The 23,987-nt window shown below is 38.3% G+C and overlaps 4 protein-coding genes across 5 annotated transcripts in view; all 4 read right to left on the bottom strand.

Annotated features, from left to right (window-relative positions):
• Positions 1–380: 380 nt before the first annotated feature.
• LOC146458116 (uncharacterized) overlaps positions 381–23,987 on the bottom strand; it is a 133,129-nt gene continuing 109,522 nt past the window's right edge. Inside the window, exons 1-4 of one of the 2 annotated variants that reach the window (XM_085091289.1) lie at positions 7,548–7,653; positions 6,126–6,257; positions 4,192–4,507; positions 381–2,379 (exon numbers count right to left, since the gene is read on the bottom strand). In XM_085091289.1, the coding sequence (XP_084947415.1) occupies positions 1,997–2,379; positions 4,192–4,507; positions 6,126–6,233 (807 nt within the window). In that variant the 5' untranslated portion in view covers positions 6,234–6,257; positions 7,548–7,653 and the 3' untranslated portion in view covers positions 381–1,996. Of the gene's footprint in view, positions 2,380–4,191; positions 4,508–6,125; positions 6,258–7,547; positions 7,654–23,987 lie in introns of those variants that run through there. The other variant, XM_085091290.1, reaches the window with a different exon arrangement.
• Positions 9,944–12,392, bottom strand: LOC146458130 (adenosine receptor A3-like). The gene has a single exon (XM_085091275.1). It carries the CDS (start codon positions 11,133–11,135, stop codon positions 10,251–10,253), a length of 885 nt encoding a protein of 294 aa, XP_084947401.1. The 5' UTR covers positions 11,136–12,392; the 3' UTR covers positions 9,944–10,250.
• On the bottom strand, positions 13,308–20,565 carry LOC146458129 (adenosine receptor A3-like). The gene has a single exon (XM_085091274.1). The coding sequence runs from the start codon at positions 16,633–16,635 to the stop codon at positions 15,742–15,744; it is 894 nt and encodes a 297-aa protein (XP_084947400.1). The 5' UTR covers positions 16,636–20,565; the 3' UTR covers positions 13,308–15,741.
• Positions 21,067–23,854, bottom strand: LOC146458128 (adenosine receptor A3-like). The gene has a single exon (XM_085091291.1). It carries the CDS (start codon positions 23,530–23,532, stop codon positions 22,612–22,614), a length of 921 nt encoding a protein of 306 aa, XP_084947417.1. The 5' UTR covers positions 23,533–23,854; the 3' UTR covers positions 21,067–22,611.

The raw sequence follows: 23,987 nt of genomic DNA, 5'->3' as shown, positions 1-23,987 counted from the left end.
TTATTATAATCAACTAAAGCCAATTATTTTAAAGCTTTGAATTTGACTACTTCTCTTGTGTCATAGCTGAAATCTTCCTGCTGAAGAACTTTATTGACTTTATAAAGTCAATAAAGTTGTTGAAAGTGTAAATACAAATGGTATTTCAATAAATCTATGCGGACGTGACCAAGACAACTATCAAAGAGCAATATGCGTCGTAATGCGGAGTCTAGTTGCTTGTAGCATGCTCTGTTGCGCGGCTTACATGTACTCTAGTGCTGGGTACAAGATGTCGCGGCAGCCAACTCTTGGTAAATCTGGCTATACGAAAAGTTGCGCAACGTGACATTAAGTTACCAGATTTTGCGGCGAAAATGCAGAAAACCACAATGTGTAGCGAGTGCAGCAAAGTTTTAATGTTCTTAACTGACTCAGCCTGGGTAATGTCCTTAATTTTTAGTTAATCTCAGCCTCGACGTTCTTCTCATAAAGGTTGTTATACACATTTTTTTCACACATTTTCACGATTTCATCGTACATCAGGATAACATCCCATACAAATCCTTATATTTTGCCTTTGAGGAAACATGTTGTGGCGCTGTGCTCTGAGGTCCCTGTGTTGACACTAGTTTGGACCACAACACTGTTCACGATCCATCTCGGTCTTACGACCGCAACTTGACAGAAGATGATACAGGGTATCTGAACGTTCAGTTTTAATCATTATTTTAACCAAGAAATGGGGTCACTGCATTGCGTTATTGGAAAGAGATAAAGTACACCCATAGAGTTTGGCATTATAAATACACTGTAAACTAAACTAAACAATACAAAACTAATTTTGAAAAATAAACAAACAATAGTTTCTATTTAATATTGGAGAGATCTGTCATGTGATAGTTGAGCTGTCTGAATCAGCTTTCATGCACAAAAATCGACATATTTATTATTATTAATTTAAACTGTTTTAGTCTGGATAATGATCAATAATCCACTATAATGCAACGTTTTAATTGATTACATCGTTGTTTTGCGTGTACCTTCTTGTCACCCATAATCTGCCACTAACGAGATAGTAAAGTAGCACAGCCTATCATTGTAAGGGCGTGGTTTTACCCCCCAGCTAACAGCTACTAAAACAAAGCAGGAACGGATGTTTGCATTGACTGTGCTCAACCTTTCCAAGTGTTAGAAAACAGTTAAAAACCTAATCTGTCCCCTTACAGGTGCCATGATAGATGCAACTGTGGGCAAGTGTGACCCAAAGGGCACTGTATTGAATCGCATATGAGATCAAACAAAGTAGTGAAAACAAACAGTGTCGTTTGGTCACTATTCACATTATACAGTGTGTGTGGCAGGTTAACAAGATTTGCAGGCGGAAAACATCTTCAATATAATTTTGACTGCGAGTTCAATAACCATATACGCTTCCTTTCCAGGTCATTAACAAGAAGTACGAGACTCATATCCTGATCAAAATTTTTCTGAGTAGTATAAAACTGGGAGATACACCAATCAAGGCAAGATACTGTTATGTATACAAATGCAAAAAACAAAAACAAAAGAAATCATTGTGCCTTTCCTTGAGCATATTAAGTAGTTAAGTTCTAACCTTATCTTTCAAATGAGTAGCCGCACGATTTGGAAGCTGTTTATCTCTAAACCTCATTACAAGTGCTTGTACTATCAATTTAATGAGATGGAATAGATTTCCACCACAGCAGATCTGATATGAACAACTACTTTGGGTTGTCAGTCTTTATTTGCAGGCTTGAAATCTGTCACCAAACCAAGATTTTTGAGTCTCTCTTCCATGGAAGAGTAGTAAAGAAATTTTAATATTATTTTTGAGTTTAGAATTTTTTAATGAGATGAATGCCTCAGTTGCCTCTATACTGGCCACTGCACTACAGGCCTAAGAACTGAATGGTGATTTTCAATGAAAACTACAGAGGTGTTAATTGAATGAAACGACAATGAGAGCAGCTGTGCTCTCCTGCATGGCACTAAACTAAGTTAGGGCCAAGGATGTGAGCACACCACCAACCCACCCTGGGGCAAGTTGTGCCAATATGAAACATGGAACAGGATTCATTTCATCACAGCCAATAACAATATGAGTGAAAGGAGTAAATATATTTTTCAGCCAGTCAAAGAAGGGAATTGCCTTCTGTTTATCATCAGCAAAGGATCGTATGGTATTCCAGTCAACTCTTGGATCGTCATCATCATCATCTTCACTTTCAGAAACCTCGGTCATTACGTAAGGATTTTTACCCATCTCGGGATTAAAGTGAAAAAGGTTGATAATATCATTTGCAGTGGGAAGATTTTCTTCATTCCAAGGAAAGAGGCAGACTTCAACAACTCCATCACTCTCATTTCCATAGGCACCTCAAAAGTAAAACAGGAATAACCGAATTGGAAAATTATAATAGTGAACACTTGATGATCATTACATCCAAGAGTAATGTGTGTGGCTGTCCCAAATATTATTGCCTAAAATTAAAAACTGGACCATAGCATAATAATAAATATGTAAAATAATCACTTATTTAAGTGTTGGTGTAATTAGCACAAAGCCCTAACTGAGTAAAATATCCAGATTAAAATTAAAAGGGAATTTGGAAATGTTGGTGTTTGAGGAGAAGGGAAAACTGGAGAAAACCTCTTGGAGCAAGGATGAGAACCAACAACAAATTCTACCTAGATATTCCAGAGTGTTGATTGCCTTATCGGTCATGAGATATCAGTTACTTAATACTATTGCCTGAGAAACAGTGGTAAATATTTGAATCAACTTCTGGTCTTTTCTTTGGGAATAAAAATCGGCAATGATCTAGCAACATTTATTTGTTGTTTTTAATTAAACAAAATATGTAATATATTATTTCACTTGTGCTTGTTGGATATGGGATGATTAAAGCCACCTTAGTGCAGTGCACCTTCTGACTACACTGTATCTAGCATCCAATATCCAATGCAAAAACCTCACGAAATAGTTGTAAAACAAAACAGCCCCTGAAAATTGGATGTCGAAAACTATGCATGCGCTACCCATTCCAGACTCCCAGCAGAGTGAGTCTATGCTGCAAAAAAACGTTTTACTGCCTTTACACAACATGGGAATGAGTTTTTGTACCAGAATGAAAATCTCGCTCTCGCACAGTGAACTCACACTGGCTTGACTTGCTCCGGCATGGCATTTTGTGCTGGTATCATATAAATGAATAATATGGAACCACAAGAGGGAACTGGAGTGAACTTGTACTAGAAAGAAAGTTGTGCTGCTATCATGTAAACACCCCCCAAATTTCTCCTAGCACTGTCAAGTGCTACTTTCAAGTACATGTATGACAGCATGAGAAATGATCACCAGATATGAAATGAAATCAATGAAGTCTAACCAAAGTCTCCCAACTGGCAGCACGACAAATATACATGCAGGTATATTAACTGTTTATGATTTTGTTAGGTGGTCCAGTCTATTTCATTTCAAATGCCTGATATTTAAATGTTTGAGTTGCCAAAAAAAAAAAGTGTTCAAATCTTTACCAAAGAACTGTTCTGTAACATGAAATTGCTCTTGCAACACCAGGAAGAAAATATTAAGGTTAATACCGTATGAAGAACGAACTATAATCAATATTTAGTGACTTCTCTTAAATATAAAGGAAGAACTTACAACCCACTTCCATCCTTGCCAATTCCACAGCCAAAGATAATTAATACTAGTTTCTGTGCACTAGTAGAGTTGTTGTTAACAAAACTCAAACACAATTTTAACAATTCCATTGATCAGAAACAAATAAGTTTTTAGGCTAAACATTTTGACACTAAAAGTAGGTGACACTGCCCCTTGAAGTAACACACATGATGATTTAAGTTAGACAGTCAGAATAAAAGTACCACAGTTTTAAGAATTCCCAACATTTCGCTATCCAGCTTAATTTGCCTTCAATTCTTTAGTGTTTTTCTGTTTTAAACAGACATTCACAATTTCATTTATACTGTAAGTGGGCAGTCAAACCTTCTCAGCAGACACCATTGAAAAGACTTTTCACTGTCCAGTTAGGAAAGGCCTGTATCAAACTTGAAGATAAAAAAGGGGTATTGAAAGGAATATCGACCAATTACTGATTGTTAATAAGAAATGTGTCAGTCTATGAGTAATATACATTACTAAAGAACTGAGGTTTTTCTTACCAACATCTAACTCCAGCTCCCCTGCGGCTCTCTGTATCCTCATTAAAATAACGACAGCTTGCAAAAAATCTTTATACTTCAGCTCCTTGTATGACTGGAGTGTGAACTTTGCCAAGTGAACTATGCCACATTTCCAGCGCTTTGGAGGATCAGAGAAAATATAGATATTTGACCCATCATCATTTGCATCCCAGTAACAAAAATACTCCTCAGGATCTTGCCATGAGTGCAAATGGCCAGTTGGCACCTCCTCATCATTGAAATCATAATGCTTTAGAGTGTAACTCTTACAAAACTGCTCTGATGAAAGAAGCTCCTACAGAGGGATATAATCAGTAATTAATAGAGATTTAGAATGGCATTTATGGCAAATGGCAAATGCGAGATTAGCATTTACATTTTCTTGAAAAAATGAGTACATAGATGAGAATAGTGCAAAATAATTCTGGCCTTTGATGCTATATGTAAAACTACATGTACTCAATTTTACCGAGAAACTGAAAACAGTGAGCGGCAAATGAAGGATAAACATGCATGGCCACATGGTCATTTCTGCCATTTGCCATAAACAAATTTTAAATTAATTGTAAATCTCTCTTATATTATTATTTGACCAGAGATATATGCACATGTAGGTAATTATTAATATTTATATAACAGATATAATAATTTATTATACAAAGAGACTGTCAGATCATACAGTGTAACATGAAATAATGGCTTTAAAAAACCTTCCACTGAGTGCTTGCGGCTGTTATCTATAATTCCTGTACTACGTAGCTGTAGAGTCAACAGCCCACATTCAACATTTTGGTTGGCTAGCTCTTGAATATTAAAGTCTTTACAGTGGCCAAATTACCTTAATATCAACTTGTTTGATAAAGAAAATAACTGTTCCCACCCCCCCCCCCCCCCCACCAATGCAGCACCACAGTTTCTTTAATAAAGCAGTTAGGGTTAAATCCTAATAAACAGGAAGTTCCAGTATAAAAGGGGCCTGGCCAGGCCATTCTCACCTTCAGTTGTCAATCAAGCATCAGAGCGTAAACAACTGACAAACAACATGATTGTGTCTTTTTCTTCGGCTTTTACCGATAAAATTGGCTTAGTTTTTAGAATAACCCTCGTTAAAAAAATAAGAATTTGATATCTTATACTGCTGTGGTGACATTATAAAAGTTTGAGGCATATTGAGTCTACAACTTCAGTTGCCACAACTGAACAGCGTCTAAATTTGCATCTCACACCCACAAAGGTGTGAAATGACGGAGGGGCTTGCCCTTTTATAGTGGAATGTCTTATTTAAACCTAAAATGTAAGGGTTAAAAACTTCCTTACACATTCAACATTGCCACATAGGATTTAAGAATGTGATTGTTTAAAAGTCCTATAGCATTTCATGTATTCTGCATTGCAATAATAATATTACTGACCACAGGCGTAAGCTGTTGGTTTGACTTACTTGAAAACAATTGGCAACAAAGTCTAAAGTGTAAATTTGCAGGGTTTCATCAAATGCTGGATGGTAATAGTGATTAAACTTCATTTACACAGAATACAGTAAATTGAAAATGGTTGGGGGAGCAGGCATAGATCCAGACTGGTTTCCATTGTCTTACAGAAAATGGTCAGATTTTTAACAATAAATAAATAGTTTTAGAATAAAAGAAAATTCCCAGTATGGAAGATGTCTGTCAAAATAACTTGAAAACCCAGGGATGACACTTCAATTTGAAGTGGAAGCATGCCCCTGGACCCCCCTAGAACCTTGTGCCTTTGGCACAAGCGGTCACATTTTTTCATGGATCCACTCCTGGGGAAGGGTTGAGTAACTGTAAGATTTGGGTTAACATTTTGTGCTTCTAAACAAATATGTAAAGAGAACTTAAAATGAAAAGATAACCAGAGCTAAAAAATTCAAAATTTCCACTCACATTCCATTGTTTACAGACTAACTTGCAGTTAAGGACATCGTTTAGAGGTAAAAACACAACAATTTTCCCAATTAATTCTGATGGAAGCAAAGGCAGAGAGGCTGCCATTTTGTTCTCTCTCTCGTCACCTGTCTGTATTCAAATAGAAAAAAGAGAGAAAAAATAATCATAAATAAATGTACTAAGAATATGTACATTGTCCCTTTCAATAAACACCCCTACCCCACCCAGTGTCAGTCACCCATTGGGAAAATAATTGAGATTATTATATAAACACCAATGAAATACCAGGTGAGCTTTTGCACAAAAACATGATATCTTCACACATGAAAATAATGTTATCTTCACACGTGAAAAGATCACCGTTGCTATGGTTACATAATAAATCGTGCCTTTTGCAATGATTTGGTATTTAATTGGTGTTTATATAATAAACAGAACGTTACATGGCCCCTTGGAGATATGAAATTTCTCTTCTTGTGTTTAAAAATATTTCACTCATTTGCTGCGCTCACTCGTGAAATATTATTCAACACCTGAAGAGAAATTTCGTATCTCTACGCGGCCATGTAATATCCTCTATTTATCCTATTCATTAGGAGTATGGGCCTGGATGTGTTTTCATTGTAAAGTTTTAATAACCCAGATAACTACCTGCAATGACGTAAGCATTAACATGCAAGGGGCTACAAAAAGGTGTACCACCCGGATAGAAATATGTAGAGTCACATGCAATGGAATTTGAAATGATTTTGCTATCCAATACTGGGCTGTCATCCAGTTTTTAGCCACAGTTGCATTGAGCTTCACAGTTGTATCAATCTTGCTGCTAATTTGAGCGTAAAATGAACCTACAAATATCAACGTACATGGTCATCACCTGTAACATCTCATATATCAAGGTTCTTTCAAGAATGTTCAGTCGTAACAGGTGTTGCAGGTTACAACCCTTTGATGACAGCCCTGCATAACATCTAAATTTTACCTTGAAACTAAACAATGGCAATGCAAGTGAACAATGGGAAACTAAATTTCATTTTGGATGTGCAACCACAGCTATAGTTGCTACACTAACCACGCCATATGGATCTGACTTAATTATGATTAAACACTTATAAATGTTAATTTTCTGTCTACCAAGAACAACGCTGATAACGAAAATTGGCAAAATCAGAAGGCTGATGTTCACGCTAATCAGTGTATTATGTGTTCAGCCTCCGGCGCTCTGCATAAACGCTAAGCACACGGCTTCACCGTAGCCCATAGCGAATAGTGGCACCATACGATGAAATTTACGTATTATTTGAAACATTTCAGTCCCTCAAACCTTAGCAATGAAAAGTTATTGATTTTCATATTAACTGGAAAGAATGCCACGCTATTTCGTTCCACGTTTTTCGTCTGCAGTGTGAAAATTCTTACCTGTTTTATTATCGTTTCTTTTCACTTACTGCTGTACCGTGTGGGAAGAATATTACAAGGCGTTTCTCATCACAGAGAGTGAACTGGGGACTAGGATAGCGCCCACTCCTTCCCAGTTCTTTTTCATCCAAGTGGTCCCACTTCCCCTTTCGTCCCTGAATGAATGGATAATGAATGAATGAATACCTTTATTCAGTTAAAATTTAAGTGCCAGAGTGAAATAGCAGTAGACAAACCACTAAATAGGGACACTATGAAATAAATTTTAAAAAATGATAACTGTACCAATCCACAACCAGAGTCCAACCAATTTAAATGACGCTAGCTAATTAACTTAAGTGATGAAACCTTGACACCAATCAGTTTCTGAGTTTCTGGTTCGCGTGACCACATCAGTTCTCGGACATGGACGCGTTCAAACAAGCAGACGTGTTCTCCAAAGGAAACCTTCCCTACCTGTGTTGACCTAAATTAGGCTGATGAGGCCAAATAAGGCCGAAACAAGCTGCCACTGCCCGGTTTATATGGCTGTGCGCATGCGTAAAGTACTTTGCAGTATAAATAGTTTATTTTGACTTATTTGTGTCACATGCGTACCCCTATGAATTTAGGCGATCCACACTTCACAAGCATTTGCCTAGAGTGTTCTACTGTCCTAGCTAAAGCTTGGCCCATTGTGGTAGCATGATTTTTGATATAAATGGAGCAAAAGAGGACTTTTTGATGCATTAAACGCCAATAACAGTATCATTCTTGCTTTTTTCTTAGCAATAATGTAGCAGCTCTCGTGAGCTTGTAAATGTCTTATATGTGTAGCAGTTGCTATTGTTTTTAGGGTTGGAGGTATTGGTCTGTTGTTTGTTTTATTGTTTTCTGAAAGGGTTGCAAGCCAATCACGTGAGACCTTATTGGAACTGCTACATGGCTCTTCTTTTAGTGCCTTTGCAGCTTTGCTACACGGAATTAATTGCAAGTTGTGTTTACTTATTCAATAGATCTGGGAACTATCGGAAGCATTTTGACTTACCCACATGCCTATTGCTAGTTACTGGACGTCTTACTTTGCTGCAGCCTGGCGAACAGTCTCTACTCGGTTGCATTCAACGATCAGCAAAATAGTGCACTTGTTGACTATCTTCAACTAAGTGTAATGTTACTGCAACTGATAAGCGCTGAGGAAGTTGTAACGAGTTACTGATGTTGCTACTCTAATATATAAAGGTGTGCCGTTATGATTGAAAGAATGACTGACAGAACTGTAGAGGAGTCGGTCCGTTGTCTTGATGAATGAATGATTGAATGAATGAATGATTGAATGAATGAATGAATGAATGAATGAATGAATGAATGAATGAATGAATGAATGAATGAATGAATGAATGAATGAATGAATGAATGATTGAATGAATGAATGAATGAATGAATGAATGAATAAATGATTGAATGAATGAATGAATGAATGAATGAATGAATGAATGAATGAATGAATGAATGAATGAATGAATGAAAACTTTATTTAAGTGTCTATGTTTTTGGCTATAAGCTAACGGGGGACACTGTAAAATAATATGTTAAATACAAGATACAAATCACTAAAAAAAAATAAAAAAATATTTAAAAAAAATAAAGAAAATTGCTTGTAGGCTATATAATCATTTACAAAATTTGTTAAAAAGCTTAAAAAAAAGTCTAAATATTTACAAGAGTGGAAATATCAACTTTCCTAATGTTCCTCTTAAACGAAGTCAGGGTTTCTATCATTCTTAAGTGTCTTGGCAACTTCGACCAAATGAGAGGTCCCATATATTTTATTGTATTCTTACCAAATCTTACAGTTTCGAATCTTTAGTAGTTCGAAGTCACTATTCCGTTAGTTATACTGAGTGTTCTTTAAATTAAACTAAGTCAGAAATATTCACAGGTACGAGACTGTGCTTGACTTTAAACATCAACGTGGCAATGTCTTGTAGATGCCTATTGTACAACATTGGTAATTTGGCGCGGTCTAGCAGTTCTTGATAGGACGCTGATCTGGTTTTGCACACCGCTCTTAGCGCTCGCTCCTGAATCCGCTCGAGCTTTCTCCGATCCGACGCATTGCAAAAGTACCAGACTAGATGGCAGTAGGTTAGATGGGGCAGAATTGAAGACTTGTTGATGGGTTGAGTGTTACAGTCTACTTTCTATACCACTTGTCTATTCTTGCTGGATTTAACTATAAACTTTACTTATAAAGCAAGTTTAACTATAAAGGTGTGTGTTTTGGGATCGGCCGACAAAAATTGTTTTATGTAAATTGACCCATACGACGAAGGGCTAACGCTTGAAAAGTCAGCTCTCGGATCTCTTTACAGTGGCCAAATGACCTTATGAACACAGTTGAGAGCGGGGTTTGGCGGATCATTTTTTAACATATTTTTGTTGATACATTTGTCTCAGTAAAACCTTGTTAAAGTCCCCGTAAACAACAGAAGGAAGCTTACATACATACGTCATGTACATATCCTTTATTTAGGCACAATAAGGTTAAAGCTCAGAGCTTGTGGGGTCGTGTGAAAGCTTGACAATTAAGCAGGAGAACAATTGTCCTTTAGTACGTATCCTGTTAAAACAACCGGCAACAACGATATAAGATATTTAAAGTAATCAGTTAGTAGGTCTCAGTATCGAAACGAGGCACTGCACTGGTAGAAAGCTCATCCGTCATTTTCTTCGAAATCTATTTCGCAGCATATCCATGACAACGTGTCGAACATCTTTCATTTTCCAGCAGTAAATCAAAGGATTTAAAGACGAGTTAACAAGTACAAGGGTGAAGGTATAACGGGAAACACCTTTTATAACAACAGTAGATCCAGAGATTGTAGCAGCAATGTAAATACAAGTGTTTGGCAAATAGCAAATAATGAACAAAAGGTAAATGTAGAATGTACCGACGGCTGATTTTCTCAGTCTTGGAAGAGTACTAAGAGTTCCGACCATTTCGCCATTCTGTGCGTCTTGTCGTACGTTTTGGGCTCGTATTTCATTCATGTGGTGTCGCACGACTGCATATATTTTGCAATAGAGTATTGCTGAAGTGACGAGGCAGGCGCTATCTAAAACTGCATATATCAGCTCAGTGGCATATGGCAACCAAAAATCAAGCGACGAAAGAAATGCGCTGAACAGCCAAATTAAGATCACTACAGCGACAACACGTTTGTGAGTCACAAGTTCCTTGTATCTGAGATGAAGATGAATGGCCAGGAATCTGTCTATACTCAGAGCTGTGACACCGAAAATCGAAGGATACGAGAAAAAAGTGGCAATGGACGCACTGAGAGTCTTGAAAGTTATATTGTTTTCGGCGTTGGGCTCTAACATCATGACAAGAACTCCAATGTACAAAGGCTGCACCAGTAATCCAATACCAAGATCAGAAACAGCCAGACTCAGGAGCAATGTTTTCAAAGGCTTTGGCAACGATGATGCTTTTCTTATGGCGTGAATTGTAATAATGTTCAACATGATGGCAGTATAACATGAGAAAGCGTTGAAGACACAGTTAGCGATATACGACGAGTAGAAATCCTCAGCTTCCGTCATTGTGTAGAAATTTTAGGAAGCACAACGTTTCCATGCAGGCTCTGTTAGCGCCCACGAGTTTTAAACTTGTATGTTCGACAGTCTAAAAAGACAAGATGTCTCTGTTGTTCTTCCTCGTATATAGAAGTAATGGAGCCAGGAGAAATTTCATTGCTCTTTTGAACTAGTGCCCCGAGCGCGTCAACCTAATGCAAAATAGCTGATTAGAATCTCAGGCGAAGACAACTAGTTAACATCCAAGTGTGTTTGAGTGAAGCTCGTCCAATTGGAAAGTGGTTGAATTTTTATTACGGAGAATTTAATCGGATCAATGTGGGGCCACCTGCCTTCCCGTTATTGTTATATTTATGTGGGCATTCTCGATAATTGGAAACGCATAAATGGAAAGATGAACCTTTCAAGAGTATCCTGATAAAATAGGAAGTTACAATATTCTGGAAGACCGCCTTTTTTATAGTTATGACTTCCGAACCAAAACAGCAAATAAAAGACAGCACTACCAGGATGGATAGATAAGTTATAGTGAACACTTAAGGTGCAAAATTACAGCACTAGAATGCATTGAAAAACATTTCCTTTTATGTCTTCGGCCACTTTGTTGATGTTTAGTCATTTCCAGCGTTTTTACAGATCACGTGACTGGAATTGAAAGGAGTTTTTATCCATTTCATTATCGGCGTCTGAAATGATATTGCCTACGTTATCCAATTTTAGAGGGAATGAATAAAAGCTTCCTTTATAAGACACACACAAAAAAAAAAAAACATAACAAAAAACATAACAGCAGAGCAAATACGCCAAATGGAAGGTAGTTCAGGCGCTCTTGTTTGCATTCGTTTGGGCCAATTACAACCGCCGCCAAAATGCGTGGTGCGAACACAAAATGGCTCAAAAGAAGTGACTTTTTCCAAACGCATCACAGAAATGGTCGATTTAAATAATTGTATTTATCTTAAAACTAGATTATCGGAAATCTGTCAAACAAGCATTTTATCACGTCGAAAAATTCAAAAAAGCAATTATGTAACTCCAGCGGACCACCTGTTTATTTGCCTTAGTGGTTTTGAAAAGAAAGTTCTCGTTCAATCTACGTTAAAGTTTGGCAAGCAACATTAATTCAGCAGTCTAAATAATGCGAAACATTCTAACATTGACCTGCAATAAAATAAAAAACGATTTAGAGAAACATATAAACAAGAAAATTAACGATAGTAAAACAGCATGACTTTTCCCACTTTCAATACCTATAAATATGCCTTTCCGTTATTTCCATTTTACTCATTTGACAATGACGATATGAAGTCGTCGAAAAGTCATGCTGTTTTACTATCGTTAATTTCCTTGTTGACAATAAAAAAGAAAAACAAAAAACGCGGTGATGTTGTAAAGGATCAACCCGACTTTCTAGCCGCCTGTTCTGAAGATAAAATTAAACATAATAAAAACAAAATATCTAAATGCATATGGAATAAAGACTAAGACAATAATACACGGTAGGCACTTAATGTGCCTAATGTGAGATTCAATTACCTTACGTGTCTCTTATTCTGCCCTGGGGTTTTAAATATATTGAACTTCCACATGTCCTCAAGGCAGAATAAGGGACATTAAAAAGCGCCGGTAAGGTAATGTGAATCTCATTGAGACATATCATGCACCTTAAGTGCCACTCTTGAGTTCATGTCCTACCAGTTGTTATTCCATTTCATTTATTTATATATAGCTTCTAGTCTATAGGTTACTAAGACAACGAGTAAACAGGGATAGTGACTGACAGGCGATCGCGCGGGATTTAACGTGTCTAACCTATGAAGGTAAAGGCTACTGAAGTGCGATGCTGCTTGCCGGGAAAGACTGGTCGAAAGCTTCCTTTTCAAATACTATGTATAGTAGATTCATGTCATGAAGGGTGTTAGTCATTGTGGTTTGAAATGACAGCTCATTTTGTCACATAGGTCTGGATCGCGAAGTTTCGACCAATATATTGCGGGCCCAGTTGTTCAAAGCCCGATTAAACTAATCCTGGATTAACGAGAATTTTTATTCGAGTTTAATTACTAAACAGTAAAGATTTTACAAAAAGATTTCTGTCCCTCGGTTTTGAGTTTCACTTTTCTTTACCATCGGCTTAAAATTAGATTTTAAAAACATTTTTAACGAGCGAGACGAAAACCTCGATTAAATTTTAATCGTGGATTAGCGTTAATCGGCTTTCGAACAACCGGGTCCATATGTATGGTCTTCATTAGGCGATGGTGTGCATCAAAGGAGCACCGTAGTTGATTGGTGCTGCTCCCTCAGGGGTCCGCTGTGTTACCGAGTGGCTGTTGTGGTGCTGTTTCATCGTAGGCCAGTTTCGGAATTTCAATCTCGTTGCCCGACTCTTTTCCCCTGTACGCGTGTACCACGATGTGTCGCGGTCAATAACCTTAATCGGCCTTGTCCCAGAGTAGTAGCGTGCTCCGAAACTGCTGAGGTCTGGGTACGAGCAAGCCGTATGTCTTTATTGCGCTCCTTTACCCGGTAACGCATTGATCTCGCGGTTTCTCCAACATAAACTTGCCACATTCGCAGGGTATATCTTGTAGACTTCTCCGTCTTGTTTATTTGGATCGACAGCGTCCTTGGGTCGCACCTAATGGGATCTATATGTTGTGTGAACTTGTGTCAGACTTGAAAAGTCCGTAAGCAGCAGCGAACAGCCCCTCAGTGACACCTCTTTGATCATGATATGGCAGAACCGCGGTGGATTTTATTTCAGATGCAGGTTATTTCCTGGATGTTTGTCTCTTGCTTTTAGTGATGTTCTTCACAAACAAACACGGATATCCGTTAGAAACCACAACTGATGATAAGTACTTTTTTGTTCAGTCCTTAGAGATTATTGGCTCGATTTCCGCCACTCCCTCGTGTTCGGCTGGGGGTGATCGTCCGCTGATTTCCCGAACAGCGCCTGGTAATCGAGCCTACAGAGATGAGCGGTGGTTTAGCAACGAAAGTTTTCGGGATCAATCGTATAAGCACTTGAACAATGTTTGAACGACAACGCGTTTTACTCGGATTGATAGTGATGTGGATCATACGCTTGGCATTGGTCAGTGTGCGTGGGTGTTCTGAACTGAAACACTGGTAGTGGAGCATCCACGGGAATCTCTTACTACTACATAACGTTATTACAGGGCTCCTATTGATAACAGATATACTTTTTGTATTCTGACTGGATTACCCTAGTTAAATAAAGGTTTACTACTACAGAAAGGGCTGAATTTTGCTGTAACACCTACAAGCATCCCTGCTACGGAAATAAACCAGACTAGGTCGAGTCTGCTATAAGAACCCGAGGGGTACTCACCTATATAAGCTATATAGGTATGTGTGGGGCCAAAGGCAATGGTTTTGGGGTCATTTTGATCTGAAATAAGGTATAGATTTTAACCATTTTGGTCCGAAAGTCTGAAAACACTCAGGTATTGATTCTAGAAACCAGGTTTGAAAATGGGTATAAAATTATACAGCCGAAGTTTGAAAAAAGTACCAGAAAATTACATATTTTGATCTGGAATAGGGTTACAGTTTGAAGAACCGAGCTACACTTTCTGTGTCAAGTACCCAGTTTGGTCGAACCTTCCTCGTATAGTCCATTATAGGGAGTAATTCCCCTTCCCCGGGAACTATCGTGTTAGATTGAAAGGCGTTTATTCAATTATATTTATCAAGGATAGCAAGGATACGTTTCAATGCTGCGTAATAAATATGATGAAGCAAAGCTTCACAGTGAACCTAGTTCTTGTTATGCCATTGCTATCGAAAATTTAAATAATAAGGCAATTACTACCTCGGTAACAGAGCAACACAAAGTTGAACACACAAAACTATTAAGGACCGCAATATCAGTGTCAAAGGGTTTGTTTCTTTTTATTAATGCATATGTCCCGATATTCCAGGCCTTTTTCTGCTTTCGCCCGAAGAAGAAAGAAACTAAAAGGTATCAACTTAGAAACAAAACCGCACGTCGCCCAGAGATTAAGACTGATAGATTTAAAAATGCTTTTGTAAATAGGCTTATTTTTAGATATAATTTTTAAATCTTTCTCTTGTCTACATACTGTATGTTTACTTCTAGCAATAAATGTAACTTAAGATATGTCTTTTTATCTTAGGAGGAATAAAGATTGATTGATTGATGACGACCCAAGCTTTATTCAAATTAAATTTTACACCTGCACACTGTTCTGTTGATTATTTTAAAATCAAGGAACAATATTATGTTCATAAACGTAAAAACAAACTCCGATAAGGGAAGGAAGAGAAATTCCTTGTTTTCCTCATCCCACCCCTAATAGAAAGACTATCTACAAAGTCTCGTAGACTTTTAAGTGATTCCTTGGGGTACCCGTGAAAATTCGTGGCACGAAAAAGAATTGGAACGTTGGCCATTTCAAGACTTGTGGCCTCACGGCGCAAGTAATTATAACTTGCTTTTTCCCATCAAGACATTTTGGCTAACATATGCTTTAAGAGCATCATAAGTCCGCGTAGCAACTATCAGCGTTAGACGAACCTTTTTACTGGGTAATTCAGTGTTACTAAATAACAAAAGCTTCCCTTAGTTGCCACTTGGAAACATTTTACGCAGCATGTTCATGAGGGTGTGTCGAATGTGTCTCATCTTCCAACAGTAAATCAGAGGATTGAGAGACGAATTGAGGAATACCATCGTGAAAGCGTAGCGAGATAAAATCCTCCTAGTGTTGTTCCTCCCGTGAATTGTGGTAGCAAAATAATGACAAAGCTGTGGTAAATAACAAACCAGAAATACGAGAAACACATAGAATGTACCAAGTGCGGATTTTCTGAGCCTCAGGGCATTTGATGTCTGTTTACTTTGGCCTGCTTGTTGTACTTGAGGAGTCTTAATTTGGTTGGCGTGGTGTTTTACAACTAAATAAAGCTTGAAGTAAAGCAATGCTGTGGTCACGAGACAGAGAATGTAGGTGACTGCATAGACAACGAACCTTTCCTTCTTTTTCAGACCCATCAACTCCATCAGTGAAAGAAATGCGCTAAAAATCCACGTCAAGATCACTACAGCAACAACACGTTTGCGAGTCACTAGTTCCTTGTATCTGAGATGGAGATGAACAGCCAAGAATCTGTCAATACTTAGAGCCGTGACACCAAAACACGAGGCAAAAGAAAGGAACTTCGCTAGGGTGAGGAACGCGATCGACGTGGACTTATCAACCGCACTGTTCGCAGTGTTTGATGTGGACTGTATCAGCAAACGTGTAATGTATAATGGCTGTACCACAAAACCAACCCCAAGATCAGAAACAGCCATGCTCAGAAGTAATATTTTCAAAGGTGTTGGCATCGATGAAGTTTTTCTTACTGCGTGGATTGTAATAATGTTCAACATGATGGTGGTGTAACACAAGAAAGCGTTGAAGACGCAATTAGCGATATATGACGACCTCAGTGATTCTTGAGCTTCTACCATGGTGTAGACTCTGGTTGTTTCTCTTGTAAAGGTTCCTTATTTTCAGGGACTTTACGGACTCTAAGCGTACACAAGATCTCGAAAAGTACTAAACTCCAGAAAATACCACTTTTTTTTCTTTCTAAAACAAGAGTGAAGGACGCAGAAAAGTTGATCTCCGGCTACGCGTGATGATAGATATTCCTTAATCGTAGCGTTTTACCCCAGACAAAAATTGAAAACAGTTTGAGTAAATCGATATATGGTGGAAAACGTAAGCAGGAAGACAACAGACTGTAAAAAGCTCACTTTACGGCTAGTTTTATGTCTTGCAGCGACCGACTCCTAACTGGCAGGTGTCTGTGTAGTGAAAACTGTGGCTGGTTAACGACTGTCGAATATATTACAGTTTTCTTAAAATGAACGCCTTCAAACAAAACTTGAAACGTCATTCCCCTCTTAGGAAACAGCTTATTACTGCTTCTAATGCAAATAGAGTTGAATTATTTTCTGTTTGTCACGCGAGTGGGCGTTAAATAAGTTGTAATAAATACATGAGAACAATAATCCCTTTGAAACTGCGGATGTTAAAGTCTTGCAGCAGTGGACCATTAATGATGATAGCGCAAGATTAGCTATATGAAAAAGGCAAGGTACGCCGACTTGGCACCGTCATTAGTTTTTTCTCGGGTCATTATTTTAATTAAATGGCATTTGCATATCAGTGTCTATTTTATTTATTTATTTTATTTAATTCAATATTTATCCAGGGGCATCCAATTTAGCAGAGCTAGTTTAAATGGAGCCCTGACACAGTACAAGACAAAACATTGAAACATAACAAGAAAACTAGACAAATAATTAAATGCAGCATGTACCGCAGACGTTATTGCTTAAGATGGCACTTAAGTTTAGTTTTAAACTCACTGAACGTCTCTACCTGTCTAATGGTTCTCGGGATGGTGTTGTAGGTTCGAGCGCCGTTTATTCTGAAGCTCCCCTGATACTTAGCGGTTTTTGCGAAGGGAGGGCGCAACAAATCACGGCTTCTGGTGTTATAAACTAAACTCTGAAAGTAAATACGAAGGCGCTATTCCTTGAAGACATTTATGGACTAAAAGGCATTTGAGATAATTTCTGCGCGCTTGTAGGTTGGGCCAACCAAGTGTTGATTTTAACTCCTCAGCCCCGACTGATCGACCTTTAAGAATGCATGCAGCACGTCTATTTAGCTTATCTAGGTAATCTTTGCTCCCAGCCCCACAACTGTCCCAGACAGGCAAACAGTAATCAAATAATGGCAAAACTATAGTATTGTAGAGCATTAGGCAATTTGGCTTTGGGAGAACCTTACGCGCTCGACGCAGAACACCTAATCTTGACGACATCTTGTTACCAATATATTCAATGTGATCCTTCCAGGATGGAGTGTTGTCTAGGAGGACCCCAAGGTATTTGAACTTATTAACCCTTTCTAAAGGCGTGTTACTGATTTCTATAACTAGATCGTCAGCCTCTGCGGTCCTCTGATGGGTGCCAACAAGCATAATCTTCGTTTTCCCAGGATTAAGTATAAAAAAATTAGCATGAAGCCACCTTAGGACATCAGTTAGGCCACCAGTTAACTGAGCTTGAATTTCACTGACAGACTTGCTTGCAAAATAGATAAGTGTATCGTCAGCATAAAGCTTAACACTACAACCTTGAACCACCAAGGGTAAGTCATTTATGTAGATAATAAAGAGTAAAGGACGCTACCCTGGTAGACCCCAAAAGGTATAGGCTGGGGTTCAGACAAGAGCCCATTTACGCAAACAATTTGAGTGCGTGTAGTTAAATAGGACCTAAACCATTGGACAGCGGAGCGATTCATTCCTAGTAAAGCTAACTTATCTAGCATGATGTTATGATCTAAGGCCGGTGTCAAAGGCCTTACTTAGGTCTAAAAATATAAGGCCAGTTAATAGTCCTTTGTCAATGTTTTCAAGCAGAGTGTTTGTCACGTGTGCGAGGCATGTGGATGTTGAATGAAATGGACGGAAGCCAGATTGGAGAGGAGAAAGAAGCTTATGCTCTTGTAAATAGTTGTAGACCATACGGTGGACAGCCCATTCAAGTATCTTGGAGAAGACGGGAAGTACTGAGATTGGCCGAAAGTTCGACGCCTCCGATTTCGATCCAGCTTTATGAACTGGCGTGACAATAGCATGTTTCCAATCAGCCGGTAGCGTTCCTTCATTGATTGCTCTGTTCATAAGTAGGGTTAGGGCTTTCGCCAGGGCTTCTGCCCTATCCTTTAGAAGTCGCACAGGAACATCAGGTAGACCAGATGATTTCTTGGAGTTCAGTGATTTCAGTTGTTTGTAAACAAAATTCACTGTTAGTTGTGACAAACTAAATTGTGCACCTGTTAGTAGTTGAGGAGAGCAGCTGGTTGGGACCACTGGCACTGGAAGAGTCTGTCGTAGATTTGCTATTATGGATTTGAAGAAGAATGCAAAGTTGGCTGAGATTAGCTTTGGATCTCTGATGACTTCACTGTCAATTTTCAGAGATTCAGATTGTCTACGCTCTAATAAGACTGGAGCTCGTCTATTGGAGTCTGCAGGATGAATTCGAATCCGTGAGTTTTATATCATACGGATTTTTAATGGTGGCGATATAAAGGTAGTTATGAATAAGGCATATATTCTAGGAATAAAGAAATGTACTGAACAACAGAAAAGATGTTGGCTTACTATTTCTCTTTGTTCCTTAACCATCAGTTAAGAAATCGTAGCGCCAAAAGTTAAGTGCCATAATGTCTGTAGCGGTCAACACCTGTCAACATGAATTGAATTGAAAGAGTAGTTCCTGCTTTTTGTAGCTGATGCAGGTAAGGTTTTCTATAACGCTTGTCAGTTTTCGTAATAACGTACTCATCGAAAATAACGGGTTTTCCAAATTTTTAATGAAACAAGCTACCGCAAATACAGTACAACAAAGCGTTGTCGTGATAAAAGTCTCCAGAATCAGCAAACTTTCAGGCACTTAAATTTCCCGTTTTCTATTAAAAATCTAACGAATCGACCAGCACCAATCCCAGGCTGTACGTTTTTTCATTACTGGTCAACGTAAAGGGCTTTATGTCTACTGGGACATATCCCAAGGACCCTCCTGAGGATTCGAGTCGTGCTAACAAGCACAGACTTCTGGATTGTTGCCATTCCTTCGGCTTGGAGGCAATCTGTTGGAGGTACTATTCCAGTCTGCAAGTCACTGTTCCAAGTGCTCCAATTACTGTTCCATGATGTGATCTTGACGGATTTTATCTTTCACAAGTCCTTGATGTTAGTGGCCAGATCAGCCACGATACTTTTAAACTTTTTCTCCTCTTTCTCCTCGACTCTGCTATCGCCCGGGCAAGCCACGTTTATGATAATTTGATACACTTTACTTCTCTTATCTATGACTACTATTATTATTATTACTACAATATCGGGCGATAATGTTGTGACCGACGGTCTGTCGAAATTTTAAGTTCCCCCAGAACTTTGAATTCATTTTTCTTTGCTGCTTCCGAAGCATGTTCGGACCATTTGTTTCTGCAGCACTTAATTAAGTGCTTATTGCACCCATATGTCACAAGGTGGCATGGGGCTTTCGCTTTGGAATCGTGACTCCCTTGTTTTCGTTTTCGGCCACTTCACTACTAACATCATTATCATTATGACTAGCATTAGCAATAAGGTTAGTATCACAATTATTTTGAGGGTTGGATTGCAGTCTGCCAACTGAATTTATTGGTGAAGACATACCAGACGTTATAGGTTAATTTGACGATAATAATAAATTGCTAACTGAAATTCATGGCTTAATACATAGGAATGATTCTAATGTTCAACAAATGTTTCATTATGTGGAAAAACAAAGAGTTTTCATCAATTACGATGAAAGGAAATCAATTGGCTGTCCCCAAGTATACTACCTCGCCAAGAGAAGAACGTTCATGCCGTGTATTTATTGGTTTTTTATATCAATCCGGCAGTCGCTTAAAAGGCCACACTAAGTGATCTGTAGATTGTTACACAGGTCATAGTCAAATTGCCAGCTTTCAAATAAGCTAAAAGAGTGTACATTTACCAGAATGACTGGTGGGAGCCAAGACGCATTAGAAGCTTGCTAAGGATAAATGTTTTAAGTTCGCTGTACTTGTGTTGTAACGGCAATTTACACAATGGTGTATTTTAAAAAAATGCGCACGCCTTTTTAGATATATATACTTTATTATGTAGTATGGTATAGTTGACCGTATTGTGTTGTTATATTCAGCTTTAGAGATCTTCCTCGATCTGCTAGTTTCTTTGGATATTTAATCAAAGCTCTTAAGCAGTATTTACATATCATCCAATTTCCCTGATCAATTATCGGGCGATGATCCCTCGATGCATCAGGAAGCACTATATTGTTTAACTAGTGTCGGTAGGAAACTAAAACTTTTAGAGATTAAAACCTATTTAATTTAGTGTTTAAGATGTGTTTCTAGCACCCTGTTCAAAGGGGCATTTCATTCAGTACATAAATCTAGCGGAAAATGGGCTCTTGAACTTTAATAACCTGTATTCACAATGGCTGGAAGAAAATTAGTGGAAGCCCATGACAAACGTTGAATATATTTTCTTCAAAGAGGAGTTATAGGCCAGATCCTGAGAACGAGCATTAAGATATAAATGTTCAGCCAGTCAACAACCGGGAAGTCAAATTAAATCGTCACAAACCGATGGCCACCTGCAAACCCCCTTTTGGTATTGGCCGTTTTGTATAACAGAAAGTGTTTTGTTAATAGCACGTCTAACTGTAAAGAGGCTTAGCTTTTTGTTTTCGCTCAGCATGTATGAGTACAATTGACCAAAGTGCACACGTAAAATACTGAAGACAGAAGAAAATTTAATGTCAAATGGCGTTTCCTGAAGGAAAGAAAAGTTATCAAAATCGGCTCATCTGTCAATTTTGTCTTTTTTAAATCCAGTTGGGCCATTCCCAGAAATAAATCGTTTTCTTTTGCGCTCTCTCTCTCGTAAAAGTGGGCCTGTTGGCTAGAAAAACAAAAGTAAAAGAACAACAACAACAAAAAAAGGTCGATCAAAGAAACATAAATTACTCGAAACAAGGCTTGATTAAATTTTGCTTGATCACCAGTTTGCGTTAGAGAAAGTGACTCTTTAATAACACTTCCAATTGCAGACTGGCTTAACTCTTTGTTTCACTTGCTTAGCATATATTAGTAAAATTTCCTAAAGTACATGTATGTTATAACTCAGCCTGAGATGATTAACTTTAAGATTGGTCCATCTGCTTCGCTCTTTTCTTCTTCCTCTTGATCTTCTTCTTCTTTTTTTAGTATTTGTTGTCATTCGCAACCAATGAATCGAAAATATAAGATGTAACACACCAAGCCGAGACAAGACGAATTGCTTCATGATAATCAAAGTCATTCGCGGAGACCCAGAGGCGAGGACGACCAAATACTGATCCGTAGGTTCAAATGTTGTACACCTGGTCTCTACGTTATTTTTGGAAATATGTGTAGCGGCTTTTATTTTAGTGAGGAGACCAAGGATTTCATAAACTGATTATTTTTTTTCTTGCACACACTTTGACGTGAAATGCTCCGTTCGTACGGCAAGGCGTGTACAAACAGTTAAAATAATAAACATAAATGAAATTCTCTTTTTTTTTTACAAGTTCTCCCTGTTCTATTTAACGGAATGATGTATCCATATCCCGTTATTGTATTTAATTATTTTGCTGTTAAGATAGCCTCTACATGTAATCCTTTAACGCCAGTTTTCCAGCGTACGGAAATGTTTCCGCGAAAGTTTCACATATTCAAATTTCATTTACCCTGCGAGCAATGGTTTCTCCACTGGACGCTACGCTACTTTGCATTGCATGCTCGAAAAACAAAAACGTTTTATTGCTTAACCGAGTCCACTGTCACTCTAAGACCTGCAAAGTTTAATTGCAAAACAATATGTTTCGCAGTGTGTCTATTACTGAGCGTCGAACCTGTTTCATCTTCCAGCAGTAAATCAGAGGATTGAGGGATGAATTCAGAAACACCAGGGTAAGCATGTAGATTGACAAACCTTTTATGGTGGTACCTGAGCCATGTATTGTGATGACAACATAACCGCAAATATTTGGCAAGTAGCAAAGCAGGAACAGCAGATAAACGTAGAATGTACTAAGGGCTGATTTTCGGAGATTAGCATAATTTGAAGCCATTTCTCTGTTCTCTCCTATTTCTTGTACTTGAAGGACTTGGATTTGGTTTGTGTGATGTCGAACAGCCAAATAAATTTTGTAATTGAAAAACGTTGTAGCTGCAAGACAGGTAACCTCGATAACTGCAAAAATGACATAGGTGGCAGTCGGTGGGATCCACAGCATGATTAGCGAAAAAAATGCACTGAAGATCCAAATTGAGATTGTAGCAATAACAACTCTATTGAGAGTCACAAGTTCCTGGTATCTGAGATGAAGATGAATAGCCAAGAACCTGTCTGCACTTATCAATGTGACACTAAAGAAGGACGCAAAGGAAAACAAAGTTGCGATGATGGTAAAAGCGGTGTAAATAGTGCAAGTAGGATTGGTTTGTAGCAGCCACAAGACTAATACTGCGACTGCAATTGGCTGGACCAATAATCCAACTCCAAGATCGGAAGCAGCCATACTAAGCAGCAGTGTTTTAAGAGACTTTTCCATAGGTGAAACCTTTCTCAAAGCGTAAATTGTAATGCTATTCAAAATGATGGCGGTGCACGACGAAAAGGCATTGATCACAAAACAAGCAATGTACGTCGAGTGGAGCTTTTCAGCTTCAGACCTTGAAGGTTGGTACTGCAACAGAATTTTACAGGCAAAGTTCTCCATTAACTTAGACTCAGTTTTAGCGAAGAGCAGATAGTTTCAGCGACACGTAAGTAAATTATGTAGAAAGAGAGCGTTTTGGACAATAGACCCTCCAATAACACGGTCAAGGTTTTTTCAGTTCCTTGGCGCCATCTCAACAGCTGTTTCAGAAGTAGGTTTGAGCAGTCAAGTACAGTGAAGTTGTAAGGCTGTAAGAAAGTGGTTACATGAGTCCAACTGTCCACTTTTCCACGCACTTAAGCGCCGTTCAAAGGATGGATTTGCAAAAGATCAGTGTTCTCAAGAAGAGACTGACTGCACAAAACGTCTCAGCGTTTGTTTACTGCTTTGATCTCTGCGCTCCCGATTTTCTTAAGACAGATGTTTAAGCCGTACTATAAAATTGTACCACACTTTGAATAAATTACTCCTTTCTTAAATAAAATGAGAAGTCAGGCTATAAACAATTATCAAGT

This window comes from Pavona decussata, unplaced genomic scaffold, assembly GCF_977016875.1.
Source record: "Pavona decussata unplaced genomic scaffold, jaPavDecu1.1 SCAFFOLD_234, whole genome shotgun sequence".
Classification (NCBI taxonomy): Eukaryota; Metazoa; Cnidaria; class Anthozoa; order Scleractinia; family Agariciidae; genus Pavona; species Pavona decussata.
This window is presented reverse-complemented; position numbering and strand designations above follow the sequence as displayed.